We start from the raw sequence: 24,800 nt of genomic DNA, 5'->3' as shown, positions 1-24,800 counted from the left end.
TTCAAGAGAAAGAAAGGCTATGGTAAAAAGCTTTAATAACAGACTGTGATTTTATAGGCAACCAATTAGCAGATTAATGAACCATTTAACTGTCTTTACTTAAAACCAATGTTCCACTCAAGAAAGATGAACTCAAAATGCACCTGCCTATACTGACAACGTAACTAAGTACAAATGAAGTCAATGGTGTATCCCATTAGCATGCTGCGCTGTATGTCAATAAAACAAGCCCACCCCGCCCCGAGCCCTGGCCCCTGGCAAACATATATAAATGATTGTGCACTGCGTGATGATACCATTAGGTGAGAACTTTGGTTCATGCAGTCGGCTGCCACAGAGGCTGCACCCAAGACCCGCAGCCCCGGCACCCAGAGTCAGTCAGCGGTGGTGGCTGGTGGCGTCAGCCGTGCTCCTTCCACAACACCAGGTGAATACTGTGGTCAGGCATGCTGGTGGCAAAGACCAAGCCCGTGTCATTGTGCCCATCCAGTCCATTCAGCCAGGACGCCTCGCCTGCCAGGAAGCTCGAGCCTCTCTTTGATTTCCTGTACTCTGGCAGAGGCCAGCGGCTGATCAGGCTCTCTGTCCGCAAGTCCATGATGTACAGGTAGCGGTTGTCAAACAGCAGGGCAAAGACATCTCCAAAGCCAAGCAAGGCCAAGTTCGCTATCTCAGGAGTCTTGATGACCCTACAGGGATGAGAATTAGGGATCATGAAGCAGAAGGCAACTTTGCTCCTGTTTACACCACTACTGTCTTTTCTGGAGATATTTAAAACCAGAATCAAATTCAACCAAAATTAGAGTTAGATTTTGATAAAAAGGAAAATCTGAAGATAAAGTTCAGCCTGCTTAGGGGATGGGAGCTTTCAGTCTGATTGGCATGTAGAGGAGAGGTGGCATTTGATTGAAGTTTGTAATAACACAAAACATCCATCCAGGCTAGAAAAGAGCTTACAGATTAGCTAATTTAACATTCTCATTTTTAAAGTATAAAATCCAAAGCCCAGGCAGGGTAAATACTTTGGATAAGGATTCACAACTTGTCACATATGATGCAGATTTAACATTTCAGCCCACATCTGTCTGACTCTAGACACTACCCTCTTTACTCTATGTCCTTCCTAAGAGGAAAGCGAAAGCATTTCCAGTCGATGCATACAACTCCCAAATGAGTAAGGGCACAAATGAATGGATCCTAACTAAATAGGTGTGTTGAATGTCAGACATGCTGAATGAGTAGGTCCCTGAGATGAGATGAGTAAATGGTTTTTCCCCTTAGATCAGGGAAAACACAGCATATAAGTGTCAGAGATTTTAAAAACATACTCAACACAAACACTCCATGGATACGCTGGGAGTATCAAGCAATGAGCAAACCATTCTACCTTTTATCATATGGGCCTGGAAGGGTATTACTTCCTTCCTGAAGAAGAAATGGAACAAGACATTCCAGTTTAAGAGAATACTAAAGGCCTCTCTAAATTTTACAAGTTATCTATAACGAACATGCATTGTTTTTATAATTGATAATCTCAGATTTTAAAAACTTCACTGACACCAAGAATACTATGAAACTAAGAAAATAGTTAAGAAGTGCTGGTTCTCTGCCTGAAAAACACATCACAGAGCCGGGCGTGGTGGCGCACACTTGTAATCCCAGTACTTGGAAGGCTGAGACAAAAGGATCGCACAGGTTCGCAGCCAGGCTCAGCTAGCGAGGGAGGCTCTCAGCAACGTATTAAGACCCTATTTCCAAATGAAATATAAAATAGATCTGGGAGTGTAGCCCAGAGGTAGAACATCCCTGGGTTCCACCCCCAGTACTATTAAAAAAAAAAAAAAAAATCACAGAATGAGTTCACCTTCCTAGACTGAAAATAGAAGAAACTCCTGCTTGAGGAGTTTATGTTCATAAAGAGGGTATGTTCAAGAACAGTATTTATTCAAATCAGTAGCTGAGCAGTGTCTGTGCAAACCTTTATAAACAGGCCAACAGAATGGAACCTGAGCCCAGAAAAAGGGAATGGGGACTGACCTCAAGTGAAGGGGTGATAGAGGCTCCGTGTAGTAGGCTCCAGATGAGTTCACCAATGACTCATTTGTCATTTTCTACCTGGATGACCCACGTTCATTCAACAAATAAGTATTTTTGGAGAAATGAAAGTGTGTTTCCTATTGCTAGAACTAGGCTTATGTAGTGAAAAAGGCAAAGTCCCTCACATACAATCTGCAAAATTGAACTTATCAGTGAAACCTGTTTCTGAGTCCTCAGGCATTCCCCAAATGCTCAAGCTAGGAAACATGGCAACCATCTAACTCTGCAGTCAAACCTCAGATCAGTTATGAAGTTCTACTGATTTTACCTTTAAAATTTTTCTCTACTGCTTTTGCTACTATCTCCATTCCACAGATCTGGTCCAAGACACTGTTTTGACTTGCACTATCGCCAACAGCTTTCCACTGGTCTCTCCCCAACAAAAAGTCACTTGGGCCCCTTCAACAGTTACCTTCACACTGAAATCTAATTGTGTCTGCCCTGTTTAAACTCTGTGATGGCTTCCTACGGGCCTCCCATCCAGCCATATTGGTGAAGTCCTCAAAAGACCAGTCTTTCAGCCTGCAACACTTCTCACTATACACTCATTACTGACACCAGCCAAAGTATATATGCTCATCCTTTACCCCAGCTCACAGGTTTCTTTTCCAAGAAAGTACCTATATTATGTTCCTTTTATTCCAATCATTTAACACAATTACATGTAACTAGCTTGGGGGCAGGCACTTGGGATTGCACACCGGGCCTCTTGCAAGACAGACAAATCTATCCCCAGGCCCTGTAATTAGTTACTGAACTGTCTGTCTTCCTGTCTGCTGATCAGTAATTCCATGAATGTGATAAGTATTTTTGCTGCTACCCAGTAAACATCAAAATGCCTGGTATGCAGACAGATACTCAATAAATATCTGATAGTAAATAAAGTAGTTGGTACAAAGAACACAAACACAAACTTTTCCAAAAGGACCCAAAAGAAGCTGAGAAAAACAGCCACAAAGTCTAGTCCTACATCAGTGATGTAAAGAAGGTGGTGAGCCAGGCGTGGTGGTGTACGCTTGTAAACCCAGGGCTTGGGAGGCTGAGATAGGAGGACTGCACAGGTTCGAAGCCAACTTCAGCTACTGAGTGAGGCTCTCTTAGTGAGACCCTGTTTCCAAATAAAAAATATAAAAAATATAAAGAATAGGTCTGGGAGTATAGCCCAGAGGTAGAATGCCCCTGGGTTCCACGCCCAGTACCACCACAAAAAAACAAAAAAGATAAAAAAGGCTAACAATAAATGACAAGGAAAAAAAGTGTGAAACCAACACTGCAAATGGTAGCTGTGGGGACAGGGTTCAGAATGTAAGGGGAGCTGACTCCAAGACTGAAACACAAACATGTTCCACAAACAACACAGGTCCTGACAAACTTACAGGCCCTTTTACTTTGATCGCTTTAGAACTGTAAACAGACATCCCTGCTGGCAGTCTGGGCCCTTGAACCAAAGTAACCTTCTTCCATGCTGTACTCAGATAACCTGGCTCCAGATTGCATCACATCTCAGACCATTGAGCAACATGCTGTCATTTGTACTGTTTCTTTTAATTAGCTTCAAAGCTTATGTAGCCCTATCAGGTCCTAGCAAGAGGTCACAGGATTTACACTAGGGTTTCAAAAGAGGTTGGTTTATTTGTATTTGGAGGAGAAAAAAAAAATCAAATAGCCCTTTTTAAAGAAAACTCTGACCCAAGCGCCTCCTGCCAACAAATAATCCTGCAAGTTTATTACTTAAAGCAAGTGTAGCCTAACACTAAAAGAAATTTGGGACTAAAATCACTAAAAGAATTTCCACTTGGAACTCTAGGCTCTCTAGACACTATTCTGAATAGAAAAGCATACACAAGAAAGGCAGAGGATGGAACTGAAACTCTGCATTGAAAGGGTTGTGGTATCTCTATTCCACCTTATATTTGCACCCTCCTCCCAAATTTTTAATTCATAATAAAAAGCCATACGTGTGTAGGGAGGGTGTTGGAGATTGAACCCAGGGGCATTCTACCTCCAAGCTACTATTTATTTATTTATTTATTTATTGCGGTACTAGGAATGGAATCCAAGGGCATTCTACCTCCGGGCCACACCCCCAGCCTTTTTGTTTTTGAAACAGCATCTCACTGAGTTGTGAAGGGCCTCACTAAGTAGCTGAGGCTGTCCATGAACCGCGATCCTCAGGTCTGAGCCTCCCGAATGCTGGGATTACGAGCGTGCACCACCACACCTGTCTCTTATTTTTATTTTGAAGCAGGTTGCATTAGGCTGATAGTCTCACTACTTGTTGAGGCTATCCTGAAATCAGAGATACTCCTGTCTCAGCCTTCTAAGTACTGGAATTATAGGCATGTGCCAACATGCCTGGCTTTCAAAGCAATATTAAACTGTAAAAGACACAATTTTCCCATGGTGACTACTTCGATTTTTTTCTTTGCAAAATATCAAGTTCTTTAAAAAATGCCCCACTTTTTGGTGCACCTGGTTTCCTGGTACATTAGTACAGCCTGCTGGATAATCCAGTCCTGAATGGGTAAGTGGTGACTAGGATGAGATGTGGACTGGGCAAGGCATCACCATGTCTCAGCTTCAGTTTTCTCATCTACAAAATGAAGAGCTTACACGAATGTTTTTTAGGATGTTTCAATCTTTTTTTCTCAAAGCATAATCATCAATCATTTCTAGAAACAGTTCTGACAGTCCTGAAACCTAACTGGTGAGAAATGTGGGTCTGACCCCAGGGAGACTTAAGTGAGGTTGTAACTTTGTGACAGGTGATGGGGCTCAAAGTCCCGCTGGCTAGTCCATCAGATCTCAAGTTGATCTCAATGGTCACACACAAAGACAGTGAAGAGAAAGCTCAATCTTCTCTGCTCGTCCACGTCAGCACTTCCAAACCATGCTGTCGACACTGTGAACTGCTAAGAGGTGTGTGCACCACAGGTGTGACGTTCAAGAGGTTGAGCAAATTAAAACAGGTTTCTTAGCGGGGCGCAGTGGCACATGCCTGTAATCCCAGTATTGGGAAGCTGAGATAGGAGGATTGTAGGGTAGAAGCCAGACTCAGCAACTTTAGCAAGGTCCTCAGCAACTCAGCAAGACCATTTCAAAATTAAAAATAAAACAGGGCTGGGGTATGTAGCTCAGAAGTAGAGTGCCATAGGTTCAATCCCTAGTACACACACACACACACACACACACACACACACGTGTTTCTTGATGAAGATTTTCTCAGAGTTATCAGTAATAAGGTTTCATCAGCGAAGTAAATTCTCTCATTTATCCCGTGGCACTGGCTTCCACCAGCCTTAAATATGCTAAGAGATATTGCTAACCTCCAAGGAGGGCTGATGATAGGCAATGAATCATGAAATTATGTGTCCATGGACCTCTCATTAATATTTTGGGGGAAATCTTGCAAGTTACAACTTCTCTAAATAGCTATTTCTCTACTAGTCAATAGAGGCCGCTTGATGCCCAGATCCCACTGAGGCTGACCTGTAACATCACGTAAAAATGCAGAACTCCACTGACTATAGCAGAACCTAAAATATTAATGAAAAGAGAGCTGGAAGATCTTATCAAAGACCCTCATTTTCCAGAAAAGCATGTTAAAATCCTAAAAGAGGAAATGGTACATGACCTAGATTTTAGCTGGGTGTGGTGGCACACACCTATAATCCCAGTACTTGGTTTGAGACCAGCCTTAGCATCTTAGCAAGACTCTAGCAACCTAGTCAGATTCTGCTTCAAAACAAAACATAAGCCAGGCTTGGTGGCACAAGCTTGTAATCTCCATACTCGAGAGGCTGAGACAGGAGGATTGCAGGATTGTGAACAGCCTCAGCTACTTAATGAGGTCCTCCACAACTTAGTGAGACCCTGTTTCAAAATAAAGAACAAAAAAATAGGGCTGGGATGTAGCTCAGAGATAGAATGCCCCTGGGTTCAATTCCTAGTACCACAAAAAAAGAAAAACAAAACAAACAACAACAAAAATACAGACACATAAGCCAGGTGTGGTAGTGTACAATTATAATCCTAGTACCTAGGAGGCTCAGATAGGAGGACGGCAGGTTTGCAGCAAGCTTAGCAACTTAGTGAGTCTGCAACTCAGTGAGACCATTTTTCAAACAAAATGTAAAAGAAGGCTGGGGGTGTAGCTCAGAGGTGTAATGTCCCTCAGTTCCATCCCCAATACCACACACACAAGAATGAACGAATGAACAAATGAATGAACAAACAAGTCAATAAATAAATAAGGCTGGGGGTGTAGCACAGAGGTAGAATGTCCTAGACTTAATCCTTAGGACCATAAAACAAAACATAGATCTTTAGGTTTCAGCATATAACCTTTTTTCATTTGTTTACTGCCTCTAAACCATTTTACCTGTGTGAGGTATTCAATATATATAGCTGCTTTATCTGAGCGAGTATTTCCTAAATGCAAGCTATTGACTGGTATATTCAATATTTACCTTATGTTTACTAATCAATGCAGCAGGCTTTCACAGGTAGAGCATAAGGCCGAAGGAAGCATTACCTGAGAATGTCGTAACTGGCAAAGTCCCACTGGTAGAGACCGAGTGCTGAACTACAGACAATGTATTTGCCATCAAAATGAAGTCTCGGCTGCAGGCAGATACTTCTATCCTCAGACACAGACAATGTCTTTAAGCACTTGCAATTGATTTCTCTCCCAATTGGCCAAATCTATAGGAAAAAGAAACCAGGGAAGATAACAGATCACCTCACCAAAGAAAAGCCTGTGCCTGAAGAAAGTGGTTTTCATTTGCTCAAGTCAGATACAAAGGGAAATAACAGTGCAAAGATCCAAATTTTGTAGTCAAAATTATGCCTTTAAGTCCTGATTCTTCTGTGTGTGTGTGTGTGTGTGTGTGTGTGTGTAAGTAAGGGATGGAACCCAGGGGCATTCTACCTCAAAGCTATCCCCCTAGCCTGATCTTCTTTTATTCTGAACAGAGTCTAAGTTTCAGAGGGCCTCACTAAATTGCTGAGACTGGCCACAAACCTGCAATCCTATCTTAACCTCCCAAATCCTGGGATTACAAGTGTGCACCACCACACCTGATTCTAACCTTTTATTTCTGAAAAAGGGTCTTACTAAGGTGTTAAGGTTCTCGCTAAATTTCTGAGGCTGGCCCCAATCCTGTGATTCTCCTGTCTCGGCCTGTCAAGTAATGAAATTACAGGTGTGAACCATCATGCCTGGCTTCTTCTGAGTAATCTCAGGTAGAATATTTAACCTCTCTGAACCTCTTATTATTTTTATGCAATGAAAATAATGCCACTAGGCATGGTGGCACACACTTGTAATCCCAGCATTTGGGAGGCTGAGACAGGAGGATTGTGATTCACAGTCAGCCTTAGCTACTTAGTGAGATCCTTTACAAATCGGTGAAACCCTGTTTCAAAATAAAGAATAAAATATAGGGCTGGGGGTGTAGCTTGGAGATAGAATGCCCCTGGATTCCATCCACAGTACGGCAAAAAAAAAAAAAAGAAGAAGAAAGAAAGAAAGAACGAACCACAGTAGCATATGCCTATAATCTCAATACTCAGGAGGCTGAGATGGGAAGAGCATAGGTTCAAGGCCAGCCTCAGCAATTTAGCAAGACTGTTTCAAAACAAAAAATAAAAAGGGCTGGGGTATAGTTTAGCAATAATGTCCCTGGATTCAATCTCCAGTACAAAATAATAATATTATGCCAACTACAACATAGGTGTTTTATTTTTCTTTTTTTAGTGGTACTGGGGATGGAACCCAGGGGCTTTCTACCTCTGGGCTATACTCCCAGACCTATTTTTATGTTTTATTGGAAACAGGGTCTCACTAAGTTGCTGAGAGCCTCACTAAGTAGCTGAGGCTGGCTTTGAAACTGTACAATACTCCTGTCTTAGCCTCCCAAGTACTGGGATTACAAGCGTGTGCCACCATGCCCAGCTCCACGCAGGTGTTTTTAAAGATGCAGTAAGAACACATTTAAGAGTGTCATATAAATTATTTATGAGCCTTTATAAAAAATGGATGCTTGTTTTCACAGTTTAGATCTAAGAATTGAGGAAGGCAGGTGATGTGTTTACTTAAGAATAGAATGATCCCAGCATGGTGGTACACACTTGTAATCACAGTACTTGGGAGACTGCAACAGGAGTATCACAAGTTTGAGGCCAGCCTCAACTACTTAGGCCCTTCGCAACTTAGCAAGACTCTCTTTCAAAATAAAGAATAAGCCAGGCGTGGTGGCGCACACTTGTAATCCCAGCATTTGGGAGGCTGAGACTGGAGGATCGCGGTTCACGGACAGCCTCAGCTACCTAGTGAGGCCCCCCGCAACTCAGTGAGACCCGGTTTCAAAATAAAGAATAAGCCGGGCGTGGTGGCGCACGCTTGTAATTCCCGCTCTTGGGAGGCAGAGACAGGAGGATCGCGCAGGTTCTAAGCCAGCTGTGCGCGCTGGCTTAGGAGACCCTGTTTCCAAATAAAAAAATGTAAAAATAGGTCTGGGAGTGTAGCCCAGAGGTAGAAGGGCTTCCAGGAACCCCAGTACCACCAAAAAATAAAAATAAAAATAAAATAAAAAGAATAAAAAATAGGGCAGGGGTGTAGCTCAGAGGTGAAATGCCCCTGAGTTCCACCCTCAGACACGCAAAAAAAAAAAAAAAAAAAAGAATAAAAGAAAAAAAAAAAGAATAAAAAATAGGCCTGAGGGTACAGTTTGGAGGTAGAATGCCCCAGGGTTCAATCCCCACTGCCACAGGGGAAAAAAAAAGTAGAATGAGTAAAAACTAAATTTTTGTGGATTTCTTTTCCATTTACAAATTAGAATTAGAAACTACACAGCACACAGAGATAGTCAATCATCCCTTCTTCCGCTGGGCTTCAGATGATTTGGACCAAGGCATTCTCGGCCTTCCTTTAGAAACTCCCCCTTTGCCATACCACTTTAATTCTTTTGTATTTGCTAGTATTTTTTTTTTAGACAAATTAATGGAGGGATAAAACTTACCTTGATCTCATACTTGTCCGCACTTAAGAGGATATAGTCTCCAGGGCTATGCAAGAGAGACTTGACTTTGCACTTCTGCAAAACCACCTGCAAATATAAACACCTATGTTAACAGTAGCCTTTTAATACAGCTTTTATACTCATTTCACCTCATTTTGTCCCATCATCCCAAATGTGGAACAAGTATAAATACTTAAATTGTACAACAAATATACCACATAGGTAACATGGAAATAATATCTGAATATTTATTATGTTTGCAAATTAAAACAATGGGCTAAATTAGACTATGAAAATGAGCTTGAAATGATATGGTACCCGAGAATAGCTAAACTATAGAGCCGGGCGTGGTGGTGCACGCTTGTAATCCCAGCATTTGGGAGGCTGAGACAGGAGAATCGCAGTTCAAGAACAGCCTCAGTGACTTAGTGAGGCCCTTCGTAATTCAGTGAGACCCTGTTTCAAAATAAAGAATAAAAACATAGGGCTGGGGGTGTAGCTCAGAGGTAGAATGTCCCTGAGTTCCATCCCAGTACTGCAAAAAGAAAAAAAAAGAAAAAGAAAAAAAAAGAATAACTAAACTATATATAATTACCAATTTAACCTCTACTAAGAGTTTTACTAGATCCTCTATTATTGCAGTATCTAAAAGCATCCGATTGCTTCCTACTGCACTTAGTGACATCCACCACCCTGACCATGGCCTAGTACGTCGCACACAATGGCCTCCTGCGCCTGTGTCCCCAGCTCCTGCACAGCTGCAGATTAGCTGCCCTCACCTGCTTCCAGCTCACTAATGTTCCCAGTTTCCTCCTATCCCTGGACCTATGCACACATCACACCCTCTGCCAGTCTTTCCACAGCTACTTCCTGTTCATTCCTCATATTTTGTCTCTTCTCAAAAACTGTTCCTGAATTTAAGATATCTTTCTAGACTTCCTTAGAGAACACTGTACTTCCCGGGTCTTAATAAAACTTATAATTATAGAGCATTTATTTGTGAAATTACTATTTAATACCTATGTTTCCTGCTATACAAACAACCATAAGAGCAAGTCCTGAGTCTATTTTGCTCCTTTCTGTATTTCCGGTTCTTCACAAAACTGCATTGATAAGCTCAACAACAGTGCTTCTGCATGGCAAATCCATTTATATTGCATTCTATCCTTGCTTCGATCTTGTTTAGAAAACCCAGTATTTAGCCAGGCGTGGTGGCGCACACTTGTAATCCCAGCGCTTAGGAGGCTGAGACAGGAGGATCGCGCAGGTTCAAAGCCAGCCTCAGCTACTTAGTGAGATCCTGTTTCCAAATAAAAATATAAGATAGGTCTGGGAGTATAGCCTAGTTGTAGAAAGCCCCTGGGTTCCAGCCCCAGTACCACCAAAAAAAAAAAAAAAAAAGCCACAGTATTTTGTTAAGGATCTTGAACCTTTTTCTTTGCCGTTTTTTTTGTTGTTGTTGTCGTTTTGTAGTAATGAAGATTAATCCCAAGGCCTTATGCATAGTAGAAAAGTGATCTACCACTGAGCTACATCCCAGCCCCTTCTTCATTTTGAAAATAAAAACTGCTTTTTTTTTTTTTTATGGTACTAGGGGTGGAACCCAGAGGCTTTCTACCTCCGGGCTATACTCCCAGACCTTTTTGTATACTTTATTTGGAAACAGGGTCTCACTAAGTTGCTGAAAGCCTAAGTAGCTGAGGCTGGCTTCGAACCCGTGCCATCCTCCTGTCTCAGCCTCCCAAGCGCGGGGATTACAGGCGTGCGCCACCACGCCCAGCTAAAACTGCTTTTTTGATTAAAACAGAAACATAATCATCCTAAAGGGAAAAAGGCACCCCCAATTCTACCAAAAATAATCACCTACAAAATTCTGTTGCATAAATGCATTTAGAAATTGGCAATGTACCCTACACACGTTTTTTGTATGTAACCTGTTTTATTAGGAACATCTTTCCACATAAGTCACCCATTTGTTAAGACTACCTAGTGGCTGCCTTCTACCTGCTGGCCACTGGTTACCCTCCCATCTTGCACTGCTGCCCATTAAGAGCCCGACATTAAGGAAATTTCTTCTAAGTCTTCATACCTTGGTGACCCACTCCGTGTGCCCGGTGAGAGTGTTCAGGCATGTTCCAGCAGATAAAGCCCATACTTTCACAGTGAAGTCTGCAGAGCCACTCACCAAGATATCCAGTTCATCATTGTAGTCCACACTAAACACTAGTGCATAGAACATACACAAAGTTAAAACAAGCCTACCAATAGATTATTAGTCAATACCCAATAACATTCATTGTATCCAGCTGCCCAATTCTATAATTTCTTAACCAGAGCTATTTTAAGAGTGGTGCTACTCAACCAGCAGTTTTATAAGAAAAAGTCTATTTCAAAATCCTTGTTAATATGCTATCTTGTTGGTCTAAGGGTGGAAAGTCCTGAGAACAATATGATCCCTTATCTTTGTAAAAGCCAGCTTCGGAGTAAGAGGCAAAACCAGTGATGTAGATGACGTTTGTTTTTAGGACTGCCTGCCTGATACTTCACAAATCTTTATCTAGCTTATGCAGGAAACAGAACATATGTGGCCCCTCCCAGATCTGCAACAGTAAGACAAAAATGTAAAAAGTATAAGCTGCAAAAATAGTGCCCGACTCAACATAAACCAATGTAAAGAGGGGGAAAAAAAAGAAAAGGATCTCAAAGGTCAGACTAAGCACCCATTCAAAACAATGTCTAAATTTCTTCACAGCTGTATTCCAAGTACCTAAATCAGGGTACACAGTAAATCAAGTTACTCAGTATTTGTTTTTAAATGTCTGCCAAGTTTTAAATGACATTAGGGACTCAGAGATGAAGACAATGTCCTTCCTTTAAGGGACTTTAAGCAGTGGATAGAGGAAGTCTAGAAAATATAGAAGTTTACCTCTTGCTAGGGATACACCAAGGAGAATGACTAACTCTGCCCAGGGGTATCAAGGAGGACTTCAGGGAAGAGGCAGTACTGGAGATAGGCCCAGAAGGATGAGTACAATTTATCAAGAAAAGAAAAAGAACACTGCAGGTAAAGGGAACAGCAAAGGCATGGAGTTAAGGAAAGCCACAACAATGTCCAAGAAACAGCAAGTAGAACATTTTTTAGAGTGGGGCTCTCAACACTGCTCAGGAATAAAATCACCTGGAAGTCATGGTGTATCTTGACATTTTGGAATACTAGGATCAGCTTAATCCATAAATTCCTAAGTCATATATTACCAAACCACTGATTTCTAAAACAAGTGGTAGCAGATGGCAGATGAAGGAAAATGTACAGGAGGGTAAATAAATGGGAAAAAATTGTTTTTAGCAGCAAAATAGCTGTTTACTTTTTTGTTGTTACTGGGGATTGAACCTCTGGGGGCATTCTACCTCTGAGCTACACCCCCCAGTCCATTTTATTATTTTATTTTGATTCTGAAACAGGATCTCACTAAGTTACTGAGGCTGACCCAAACCTGTTATCTTTTGGTCTCAGCCTCCCAAGTACTAGGATTATGGGTTTGTGCCACTGCACTCAGCTAGTTTTACTTTTTTGTGTGTGATACTGGGGATGGAACCCAGGGGCATTCTACCTCCGAGCTACACCCCAGCCCTGTTTTTTATTCTTTATTTTGAAACAGGGTCTCACTAAGTTGCAGAGAGCCTAAGTAGCTGAGGCTAGCCACGAACCTGGATCCTCCTGTTTCAGCCTCCCAAATGCTAGGATTACAAGCGTGCGCCACCACACCCGGCTTCAGGTTTACTTTAAAGAACTACTGAGCACCAGATACAGTGCAAAGAACTAAGAACAGATGGGTGAACAAGACAGACAAGACCCTGTCCTGTGGGGCTTACGGTCTGGCAGAGAAGAAAGGTTATCATGGTTTCTTGTATCATGAGTGTTACAGCAGTAATACAGGTTTATGGGGAACCTGTGGACGAGGGATGCAACCTGTTCAGGGAGTCCTGGAAGGCTGCTCATATATGTGACGCTTAAGAGCACAGACTGGGCTGCCAGAGGCTAAAGCAGTTAATAAATGAGGGAAAGAAAGAGAGGACCTACTATACAAGAATCTAAGAAATCACTCCATATTATTTCTGCATAGCGCTCCAAACCAAAATACAACACAGAGCAAATGAGAAGCTCAAGTCTCAAGACTATATGCTAAAGACCAGTTTTCTATAAAATAAGGCTGCTGTCCCTTTATTAGGAAACTTTTGGGTATGTTTCATTTTCTCTCTAGCTGGTTGTTTGCTTTCATCAGTTGTCAAACAAGCTCCAACTGGATGTAATATCTGAAGACCACAAAGTCCGTAAAACACCAAAGGATTTCCAACTCTAAATCTACAGCTAAAGTGGTCTGCATTTGCAAGTGTAGAACTCGCTTAATTAGGAGGTATGAAATATGATTAAAAAGGTATAAAATGACTGACTGTTCAGCAAGATCTAAATGAAGTAGAACCCCCCCCCCAAGTAAAAAGGTACACAGAATTTTTGTGGTTTTTTTTGTACTAGTGATTAAACCCAGGGGTACTTTACCTTTGAGTGAAATCCTCAGCCCTTTTTAATTTTTTATTTTGAAACAAGGTCTTGCTAAGTTGCTGAAGCTCTCCTCAAACTTGCAATCCTCCTCTCTTACCCTTGCAAATTCAAGATTACAGGCATGCAAGCTATGCTCCCAACCCTACATTTTTATTTTGAAATAGGGCCTCACTAAGTTGCTGAGGCTAGGCGTGAACCTGTGATCCTCCTGTCACAGCCTCCTAAGTACTAGGATAATAGACCTGTGTCACCATGCCTAGCTCACAGAAGAATTTTCAAATGAGCCAAAGAAAAGTAAAATTGTTGAAAACATTCCAATTAAGAATAACTAAAATAAAGGGAAATAACTGTAGTGACTGAGAAAGAAGAGTGAAAAATAGCAGATAAACTAAAAGGAAAAGAAAGAAGAAGAGATTTGATATACTTGGCTCTAGAATTTAAAGGATGAGGCTAAGGTAATTATAAAACCCTTGAAAAAGGACAACCCACCCGCCCCTGTGTGCCCCCGGAAGTGCTGGGTCCTGGCTCCGGAGCTCCACTCCCAGCAGGCCACAGTGTTGTCAAAGGAGCCGGTCACAAGCTTCTGCTCATCGAACTTCACCGCTGCACAAGTGTGGGTCTGGATGCCATAAACGCACTGCCCTGTGCTCACATCCCACAGCTTTGCAGACAAGTCATCTGACCCTTCAAGAGAAAATCAGGGGTGTTAATACAAAAACAGATACCTTGAAAAGGAAAATCAATCCCCAAGCCACAATATTCCCAAAGCAAAACTTCAATGGTCACTTTCTCTAGCACTGCAAATTTAAGGCTGAGAACATGAAAGCACTGAGAGAGGGTGACATGATTCACTCAGTCACCAAAAAGGTATCAAACATATCGGGATTGAATTCAAGCTTTCTGGTCTTTTTTCCCCCTAACTTTCCAGACTATAGAAGGGTGTAGAACTGAAGAAACCTTTGGTACTTTCACTTGAAATTTTTCCTAAGTCTTTGGTCATTAGGAGCACTCTGATCTGAGCCTGGAAAGGGTGGATACTTCCTATGACTACATGTTTATACTTGCATGCTAGTCCACTACACGACAGTCCTGAATACGTAAGGAATGCTGAATAGGAAGGCTGTCTGCTGGACCTTGGTCTACTCTAATGCAAGATGAAGATAAGCCTCAGATCATGCGTTAACTTCTGCAAAACCTAACTGCTAATTTCCATCTTGAAATACATGAAGGAGCCTCAAAGAAAACAGAGATAAATTACCCCCCAGACATTCACAGCAACTCCACAAACAGTATTTAGAATCCCCAGGTTTCATTTCTGCCTTTGATGAGAATGTTATACTAATGATGACAATTAGGGACTTTGCTTTAACTGAATTTAAAATCCTAATAATTAACTTATATCTCACAACTTACCTTTAAGGAGTCAACAAAAACATTCGAGGAATACACTAAATACAGTCACTATGATCAGGATATAAAGTATTCTAGGAAAACGCCAAATAACCTGTTTTGTCAATAATGCTAGACACAATTCTATTTTTAGTAGAGAGTCAATGTTTCAGAAAATGAAAAAAAAAAATCACTTACGAAAGAATAACAACATAGCATTAACCTGGGCAAACTCTACGAGGGCACAATAAAATGAAGACTATATTTGTTGTCACTCTGCTATTGAGAACTCATTTTTCCCTCTCTACACAATGAGTAGGACTTGGCTGGTGGTTCTCGGTGGGCATGTGAGACAATGGATCACCCAGGGAAGCAGGGTATGGTGAACACACCTATAATCTCTGTACTTGGGAAGCTGAGACAAGATTGCAGGTTTGAGGCCAGCATGTAGTAACTTGGAGAGACCCCGTTTCAAAATAAAAAATAAAGAATCAGGCATGGTGGAGCACATTTGTAATCCCAGTAATTGGGAGGCTAAGACAGGAGGATTACACAGGTTCGAAGCCAGCCTCACTACTTAGTGAGGCTCTCAGCAACTTAGTGAGGGCATGTTTCCAAAGAAAATACAAAATAGGCCTGAGAGTGTAACTCGGAGGTAGAAAGCCCCTGGGTTTCATCCCCAGTACCACACACACAAAAAATAATAATAATAATGATAATAATAATAATAATAATAATGAAAATAATAATAATGAATAAAAACGGCTGGGTTGTAACGCAGTAGTAGAATGCATTCAATTCCCAGTACCAATAAAGAAAGAAAAAAGTCATCCAAGAAGTTTTATGAAAACACACACATGGGAGACTGGAGGTGTATCTCGGCAATAAGACTATGCTGGACCCAGTATACCTAGAAAGAACACTAAGCAGGGCTACAAAATCATTCATACTTCTGGATCTGGAAATTCTGCTTTTCAGTTTTTGCCCCAAACAAGTCATTGAAAAGAAAAAAGTAGCCAGGCGTGGTGGCGCACGCTTGTAATCCCAGCATTCGGGAGGCTGAGACCTTGGAGGATCACGGTTCGCGGACAGCCTCAGCTACTTAGTGAGGCCCTCTGCAACTCAGTGAGACCCAGTTTCAAAATAAAGAATAAAAAATAGGGCAGGGGGTATAGCTCAGAGGTCAAATGCTCCTGGGTTCCATCCCCAGACCCACAAAAAAAAAAAAGAAAAGAAAAGAAAAAAGTAATACAAAGAGATTCATAAAAACGGGGAAAAAACCCTGAATATGTACTAATATGGAAGTAGCTAAGTAATGATATATTCACACACAGAAATATTCCATACTTATTAAAAGTGACTGCTACACAATTTTTTGTTTTGTTTTGTTTTGTTTTACGGGTCTGAAGATGGAGCCCAGGGGCATTTGACCTCCAAGCTACTCCCCCTGCCCTATTTTTTATTCTTTATTTTGAAACCGGGTCTCACTGAGTTGTGGAGGGCCTCACTAAGCAGCTGAGGCTGTCTGAGAACCTCCATCCTCTGGTCTCAGCCTCCCAAATGCTGGGATTACAAGCCTGTGCCACCAGGCCTGGCTCACTACACAGTTTAATACACAAAATTTATCAAATTATCATTGATGAGAATTACAAAATATCTTTGTGTATTATATACAATATAACAGACAATGTGATCATTAATAAGAACTGCCTAGAGCCATTCTAAACAATGCCCAAGAATTATTTACATGGCCTATCAAAATGTGTTGCCTAAAATATGGGTACCAATTATAATCATTTATAGATATGCATACTCAGTATAAGTCAAAGATAATATACAAAATTCCAAATTTTAATGATATGTTATATAGTCACTTAATTGCCTAGTTTTAAAATGTCTTCATTCCCATGCCCAAACTGTCAACTTCCAATTCTTAAAATTACAGGACTTTGAAGTAAGAAAAAAATACCTCTATTCCTGTATTTTACAGACAAGTAAACAAACAGAATTTGTTCAAAATCTCTTACTTGTTAGACTAAATGCCAATTTCTTTACTGTTTTTCCCCCAAAAGAATTATTGGTGATAGAAAAGAAACAAAATAAACCACTACGAAGGAGTATACCTGGAGGAAAGTGTAGAAAAAAGTAAACTACAGCTTTCTGATTTATATAATGCTTATAAAAATACCGGCAGCTTTTCTTTTTCATAAAAATTTGCTAAAGCCAGGTATGGTGGCGCATGCTTGTAATCCCAGTACTTGGGAGGCTGAGACAGGAGGATCCAGGTTCGCAACCAACCTCAGCTATTTAGTAAGGCCCTCTGCCACTCAGTGAGATCTTGTTTCAAAGTAAAGAATAAAAAATAGGGCTGGGGGTGTAGCTCAGAGGTAGAATGCCCCTGGGTTCCAAACAAACAAACAAACAAACAAACAAACAAACAAAACAAAACTTACTAAAATTATTGCCTTCTCTAGACGAAAAAAGGACAAGAGGCTGGGAACTCTATTCAGGCGTAGGAGAAGGATGGATTACAGCATTTCATATATTCAACACTTGCCATTCTCAAGCTTGAGTAGTTTGTGCATTTTTAAGATTATACTTTATGAAATGCCACACACACACACACATACACACTAACAACAAAACAACAACAAAAACCAGTTCCAGTGTTTCTTACCTGTACAAAGAAGTCCATCTTTGTAGTAAAGTGCATATACTCTGGCACTATGTCCAATTAATGATGAGGTCTCAAAGGCTTCATGGTCCTCCAGTTGCTTCATTCTTAAGATAGCCTTCAAATAAACCTTCTTCCAGTGCAAAGCGTCCTGAACAGAATCATCTATCTGCCAGCCCAGATTTCTACACGCAGTCTGCCACACCTCTGTACAGGCACTTATCACCTTATTCCACTGTTTAGAGACGAGGCAGCATGTGAGTAAAGTCTGAGGGTCGAGCCATTTTAACAAATAGAAACTGAGCTCCAGGGGAAGGAGTTTGAGGAAGTCCCGCTTGAGGAGAGTCTCCAGGTTATTGGAGAGATGCCTGAGCTGGACTGCCCCACTCAGACTAATCAGGTGATCCAGAGTTTCATTTTTCTGCAAGTCCGTCAGAGAAAGAAATGTAACAGAAATGTTATCAAGCCATGTCTCAAAGTCCTTTCTCTCCATAAGGTTATGGAAAAATTTACCTGTGGCACATCAAAATATTGTATTAGTTCTGCTCAAAAAGACCATTCAAGCAAGACTGCTAACAAATGAAGTATTAAAAATTAGTGTCAAAAATTGGCATTACAACTTTATGCTTAAGTGACTACATTACAACTTTACAGTTAATAAACTATATTCATCTGAAAATTTTCCATGCACATAAAGGAAGATACACTTGCGAAAACATACTTTAACAAATCATAATCTCTGAAACGTATCAGTGAAACACAGGTTGATGTGACTTGTTTCTTATGAGGTCTAGCACATGATACGTGCATTGTCACAGTAAGATTTACAAGGTACTTATTCATTCATAATAAAACAGTGTGTACTGCAATACCACCCCCTCTTCAAAACCATTAAAAAGTTACGTTCTTAATTTCTAAATTCACTCTATTTGAGCACTAAAGTCCCAAAAATAAGCAGGAGGGATGCGACAATCAGAAAGCAAGACTCTGGAGAAGAAGTAATCTAAATATTAGTTTTCATGCTAGGTACAACCTGACTTGTCACCCAAATGACAGAACTGAGTAGTTGCTTTTGCAATACAGATGTTTAGGAAAAAATATTTGAAAAAGAAAAATAAGCAGGTGTAATAAATTAAGTTCTTCGTGTATTCTGGTTCTTCTCTTTGTGGTACTGTTAGGACACGAATTATCAAAGGCCTTACATAATGTTTTCATAAGCTTCAAAAGAGCTATCAACAACTCTTAACCATGGTCCCAGAAAGCCAGGACGGGGCTAGAAGCCTGCATGAATGAAGAAATTAATAATCTTAATGCTATGGGGCACAGTGGCATGTGCCTTTAATCCTAGCTACTTGGGAGGCTGGGGCAGAAGGATCCCAAATTTGGGGCCAACCTGTGAAACAAAGTGAGATTCCTATACCACCCTAAAAAAAAAAACAAAACCCAGCAAATAGTCTCAGACATGATGGTGCATGCTTGTAAACACAGTACTTAGGAGGATGAGAAAGGAATATTGCAAGTTCTTGGCCAGTCTCAGCTCTTTAGTGAGGCCCTTCGCAACTTAGTGAGACCGTTTCAATTTAAGAATAGAAAATAGGGCTGGGGTGTAGCTTGGAGGTAGAATGCCCCTGAGTTCAATCTCCAGTACAAGGAAAGAAGAAAAGAAGGAAAGAAGGAAAGAAGGAAAGAAGGAAGGAAGGAAGGAAGGAAGGAAGGAAGGAAGGAAGGAAGAAAGAAAGAAAGAAAGAAAGAAAGAAAGAAAGAAAGAAAGAAAGAGCAAGTAGTAATAATAATTCTGATGCTTAAAAACAAGAGCCGGGTGTGGTGGTGTAAGCTTGTAATCCCAGCACTCGGGAGGCTGAGACAGGAGGATCGAAGTTCGCAGACAGCCTCAACTACTACTTAGTGAGGCCCTTTGCAACTTAATGAGACCCTGCTTCAAAATAAAGAATAAAAATAGGGCTGGAGGTGTAGCTCAGAGGTAGAATGCCCCGGGGTTCCATCCCCAGTACCAAAAACCAACAACAAAATAAACTCAAAACCTCTATTATCATCATTATCTTCACTTTGCAGATGAGGAAAGTACAGATCAAAGAAAGTAAATGAGCCAGGTATGTTGGAGCCTCCCTTTAATCCCAGTACTACACCTGGCCTATAGTCTAATTTTTTTTTTTTTCAGTAGTACTGGAGGTAGAACCCAAAGGCTTTTCTACCTCTGGGCTATCCTCCCAGACCTATATTATACTTTATTTGGAAACAGGGTCTCAGTAAGTCACTGAGAGCCTCACTAAGTAGCTGAGGTTGGCTTTGAACCTGTGCGATCCTCCTGTCTCAGCCTCCAAAATGCGAGGATTACAAGTGTGTGCCACCACACCCGGCCTAATTTTTAAAGCTCATGTCCACATTAGTGTGGAAAAGGAAAATAAATTTATTTTCAAATATATCACCTTGATCAGATCTAAGAAGCCAGAGCTCATCTTTCAAATTTGTTGATGTGAGTAAAAATCGTAATTTTCCAGTATCAAATTTGGCAAGAATATTGTCAGAAAAAGAGCAGCATGATTTATTGGTTCACATCAATACATCATCTGCTATCTAATAGTTTTGATTTCTGGAACTGAACTGTGATTATACTTCAAGAAATTATTTTTGAAACTAAAGGATTTAGAGAGGATATATGAATTTATATTAAAGATTTCCGTGGCTACCAAAAAGAATCAGTTTAGTAAACCAGGTGTGGTGGTGCGTGCCTGTAATCCCAGCACTCAGGAAGCTGAGACACGAGTATCGCAGTTCTCAGCCAGCCTCAGCTACTTAGTGAGGCCTTATGAAACTCAGTTGAGACCCTGTTTCAATATAAAGAATAAAAAATAGGGCTGGGGGTATAGCTCGGAGGTAGAATGCCCCTGGGTTCCATCCCCAGTACCACTATATATATATATATATATATATATATATATATATATATATATAATCAGTTCACATAAAATTTTATCAACTTATATTACAAGATAACAAGCCCCTCTCCTTTCTCTGTATCTTAGCAATTCTCTACTAACAGTTCTAGAAAATCTCTATATTTAAGAATAACCATTCACAAGACAAGTGATCCTTTTCTATGAGCATCCAAAAAATGTAACAAAATATTGGTCAATTAAAAACATGCCCTGGAACCATTTTTTACAGTGACAAGTATGGAAGGACTTCCTCCATCAGACCTCCACCACACACATACACACCCCCTCACACACATCTGTCACAACTTTTTATGAGTTACTTAAATAGCCACAAGGCAATTTTTAAATACCCATTAAAACATTATCAGGTCCCCATTATTCATAAATATTTAAAAGACATTCTACAACAGAACAAGGTAATATGCCCACAAACTTTCCAATGAGCACCTTTAAATTAGCCCCATTTCTGAGATTTATATATTCTAACTTGTAAGGATTTATTTATTTTTGCCAGACAATATGTTAAGATTTTCTTTTAAGCTATTCAACCCCTACAAAGAAGCTATTTTTCAGTTCTTTTTTGGTACAAAAAAGGCTTTATTTTTTAAGATAAAGGAGGACTCATTAACTCAATATAATACACTATTTAAAAACACCAATTCCCTTTAGCACCACAAAACAAAACAAAACACCACCAATTTTTATTTTTCTGAGAGTCAACTAACTTTGGAGGGGATTTCCTTAAGGCCACAGGTCTAAAATGAACTCTTATGGAGCCTCTAGGAATACCATGTACTTGTAGCACAAGGTCCTCAGGAAGAAACATCAGGAAGTGGGAATTCAATTCAACATGTGAAGGAGCTTTTTTTTTTCTTGTGTTATTGGGGACTGAACCCAGGGGCATTCTATCTCTGAGCTACACCACTAGACCGTTTTTTATCTGGAAGTTTTTATCTAAGTTTCGGAAGGCCTCACTATGTTGCTAAAGCTGGCTACAAACCTGTCATCTTCCTGTCTTGGTCTCCAAAGCACTGGGATTACAGGTGCACTGCAAGAAGGAGCTTTTAAATCAGAGCTTTCCAACAATGAAGCAGGCACACCCAGACTGTTAAGTCTCCCATTACTGTGAGTACTTAGGATAGCTGGACACAGAGGCAGAATGGGATAAATGAAAATGCTTTGGAGTCAAATTGTTCACAGATTCAGCTATTTCCTGTGTGACTGTGGGAATGTTCAACTAACTTCTAAGCTTCAGTTCTGTCATTTGTAATATGAAAGCTACTGTCCAACTGTAGGATTGTGAGAATTAGAAAAAAAAAAAGAGACATGTAGCACAGTCCCCAGTTTAGGGTAACTCAAATGGTTACTAGTTTCTTTACTATGAATACCTGGCAGGATTCCTTTCTGTGAAACTGAGGCTGGAATGACATGACCGTTATCATTCCTTTCAACCTTATAATCTTATCACAAAATTTTTCTTAATATCTGGAAGAAAGCCGGGCGTGGTGGCGCATGCTTGTAATCCCTGCGCTTGGGAGGCGGAGACAGGAGGATCTTGGGAGGCGGAGACAGGAGGATCGTGCAGGTTTGAAGCCAGCCTCACTGGCTTAAGAGACCCTGTTTCCAAATTTAAAAAATAGGTCTGGGAGTGTAGCCCAGAGGTAGAAGGGCTTCCAGGAACCCCAGTACCACCAAAAAACAACAAAAAAACAAACAAACAAACAAACAAACAAAAAAGACAAAAAATCTGGAAGAAAAACTGAAGGACTCAAATGTGCTGGGTGTTTAATTTCATAATTAAGGGGAGTTGTTGACTTGAGACTATCATTGATCACTAAGTATTCTCTCTACCCTACCCACGTACGCTAGTGCCTTAACTTTTTTTCTCCTACCTCAAATATGAAAGATTAAACTTGCCTTCCTGCCTTTAATATTAACAGCCACAAGACTCTGAGAAAAAAAGTATTGTGCTAACAAGATTCCTAAACTAGAAAATGGGCATTTGGGTTTGTTCTCTGGTTCTAGCATTAACTTCCTACGCCCCTTAAACAACTCTCATGCTTTTAATTCATTTGAAAGATTAAAGTACTGCTCATAAGTATTATCACCTAACTTGATCTTCACAAGTTCATAAATAGTATCAATATTATTGCTCTTAATTAGCAAATGAGGAAATGTATACCCCAGAAATGGAGTGGCTTTCCCAGAGTTACCTAGAAAGTAAAGACTCAATATCTTGCCCAGCCCTCAAACTCCTAAAACAAAATCAAAACCTACATTCCTAAGTCTTTGTAGAGATGGGCATTCTGAATAAAAGTGTGGGTGTGTTTTCCTTCCCACTCCACCAGAACCTGGCCTAGTAAAGAATGAAAGCCAGGCATTTTTTGTTGGGAAGGAGGCTTCCTCTTTCTTTTTTTCTATCCAGCATAACCAGCTAAAAAGTACAGAGGCTTTGAAAATGCCTATTTACCTATAAACTTACACATGAAATACATCTTGAATACTGGAGGAAATCATAATACTGGTTGCCTCCAGAGAGAACTGAGGAAAACAGGTGAGGGGTTCCCTTTAACTGTATGCCTTTTTGAATCTAAAACGGTGTGATTATGGTATTAAAATTAAAATTCAAAAGCTCTAAAAGAATACAAATAATGTTTGTAAAATATACGCCCTGCAACTTGTTATGTGACCTTGGACAAACCAGTTCACCTATCTCAAGTCCAGTTTCCTTACTTGAAAAATGTAACCACGAACAGCATTTTGCACTCACGAACAAGGTTTTGGTGAATATTAAGCACGATGAGGCAGAGAAAAGCGTTTAGCACAATACCCCGCAGACGGTAAGCCTACAATAAGTGTCAGTTGCCGTTATTACTTAGGATTAATGCTGTTAACTTTGCCTTTTTTTTTTCTCCCAAGCAGCACCCCGCACACACACCTGTCTCCATGGTATGCCCACAATTATGGCGCAGTCCCTCACGTTACTACACCACCTCCACTTCATAAACCCCCTCTCCGCACTTCAGCTGTCAAACTCCTGGCGGCCCTAGAACACCACGGTTAACTCGTTTGCACCAAGGAAACGGAGGCTCTAGGAGGCAGGAACTCTGAGATCTAATTTTTCTATCTCAAAAATGGACTCCAGATCCCCCAGCCCTTGGTGGCTCCAAGGTCCCCAGCTCCCAGAGCAGTGTTCCGCGCGGCACTGACCTGAGCGAGCGCCCCGGGGCCCGGGACCTCGCGCCGGGCTCACACCGACTAGGCGCGCTCGGGCCTCCAGAGCCTCGCAGCGGCCGGGTCCGATCCGCAGCCATGGCGCCTGCAGGGAGAGGAAGACAAACAGCCGGCGGCGCCGCGAGTCAGCAGAGGCGCGGCCGCCAGAGAGCCCCCTCCCTGACGGCCCCGCCTCAAGTACAGACCTGGACCTGCGGCCGCCGCTCTGGGTCCGCAGCCTCACTGGGGAGCGGCTTCCGGTGCTGCTTGCGTCATCTCCGCGCGTCCCACCGCCCCGGGACGCCCGACGGAAGCGGCAGCACTTCCGGCCCCGGCCCAGAGGTGGTGCTGGGAAGAGGGGGGGGGAAATCAGCGCACAGATGCGGAGCATGCGCAGTACGGCCCTCGCCTCTCAACACCGGAAGCCTATTGGTTTTCACGCCCCAAATCCAAATTTGCACGGAGCGCTTACGCCCCCTTTCCAATCTTTTCCAGCTAAATGACAGTTTTTTTTTTTTTTTAATTATTTTCACTTTACCTGGCAGAGGGAGCTATAAGTCAAAAGCTGAGATGTGGCCAAATTCAAACAACCCACTGGGCCCCTATTTTATCCTAAACTTTGTTTTAGGAGATAGGTTAGTGAACCTATCAAAAAACAAAAATCTCTAACCGCCTGAGGCCTACAACTAGTGGAAGGAGGAAGATAAAGACGGTCACGAACATTAAGTGCTACAGAGAAAATTAAAGCATGGTGAGAGGTGATATATGGTAAGCTGCCGCGATGTAAAGTTGGACCACAACACTTAAACTCTGCCCGGGGCCTGGTTACTTTATTTTCCGCATCTGCATAATCATTATAGTACCATCTCATCTGATCCTTTTGAGGG

The 24,800-nt window shown here is 41.3% G+C and overlaps 1 protein-coding gene across 1 annotated transcript; it reads right to left on the bottom strand.

The window, feature by feature from the left end:
- Positions 1–400: 400 nt before the first annotated feature.
- Positions 401–23,995, bottom strand: FBXW2 (F-box and WD repeat domain containing 2; the record flags this gene model as incomplete). Its single annotated transcript, XM_080708441.1, has 7 exons — positions 23,911–23,995; positions 17,747–18,256; positions 14,170–14,364; positions 11,209–11,342; positions 9,120–9,206; positions 6,632–6,801; positions 401–689 (listed from the first exon to the last, which is right to left on the bottom strand). Exons 2-7 carry the CDS (start codon positions 18,234–18,236, stop codon positions 401–403), a joined length of 1,365 nt encoding a protein of 454 aa, XP_080564567.1. The 5' UTR covers positions 18,237–18,256; positions 23,911–23,995.
- Between the last annotated feature and the right edge of the window lie 805 nt (positions 23,996–24,800).

Source organism: Muscardinus avellanarius (genome assembly GCF_963383645.1).
Source record: "Muscardinus avellanarius genome assembly, chromosome: 13".
NCBI classification, from domain to species: Eukaryota; Metazoa; Chordata; class Mammalia; order Rodentia; family Gliridae; genus Muscardinus; species Muscardinus avellanarius.
The sequence above is the reverse complement of the archived record's forward strand: the minus strand, read 5'-3'. Positions and strand labels throughout refer to the sequence as shown.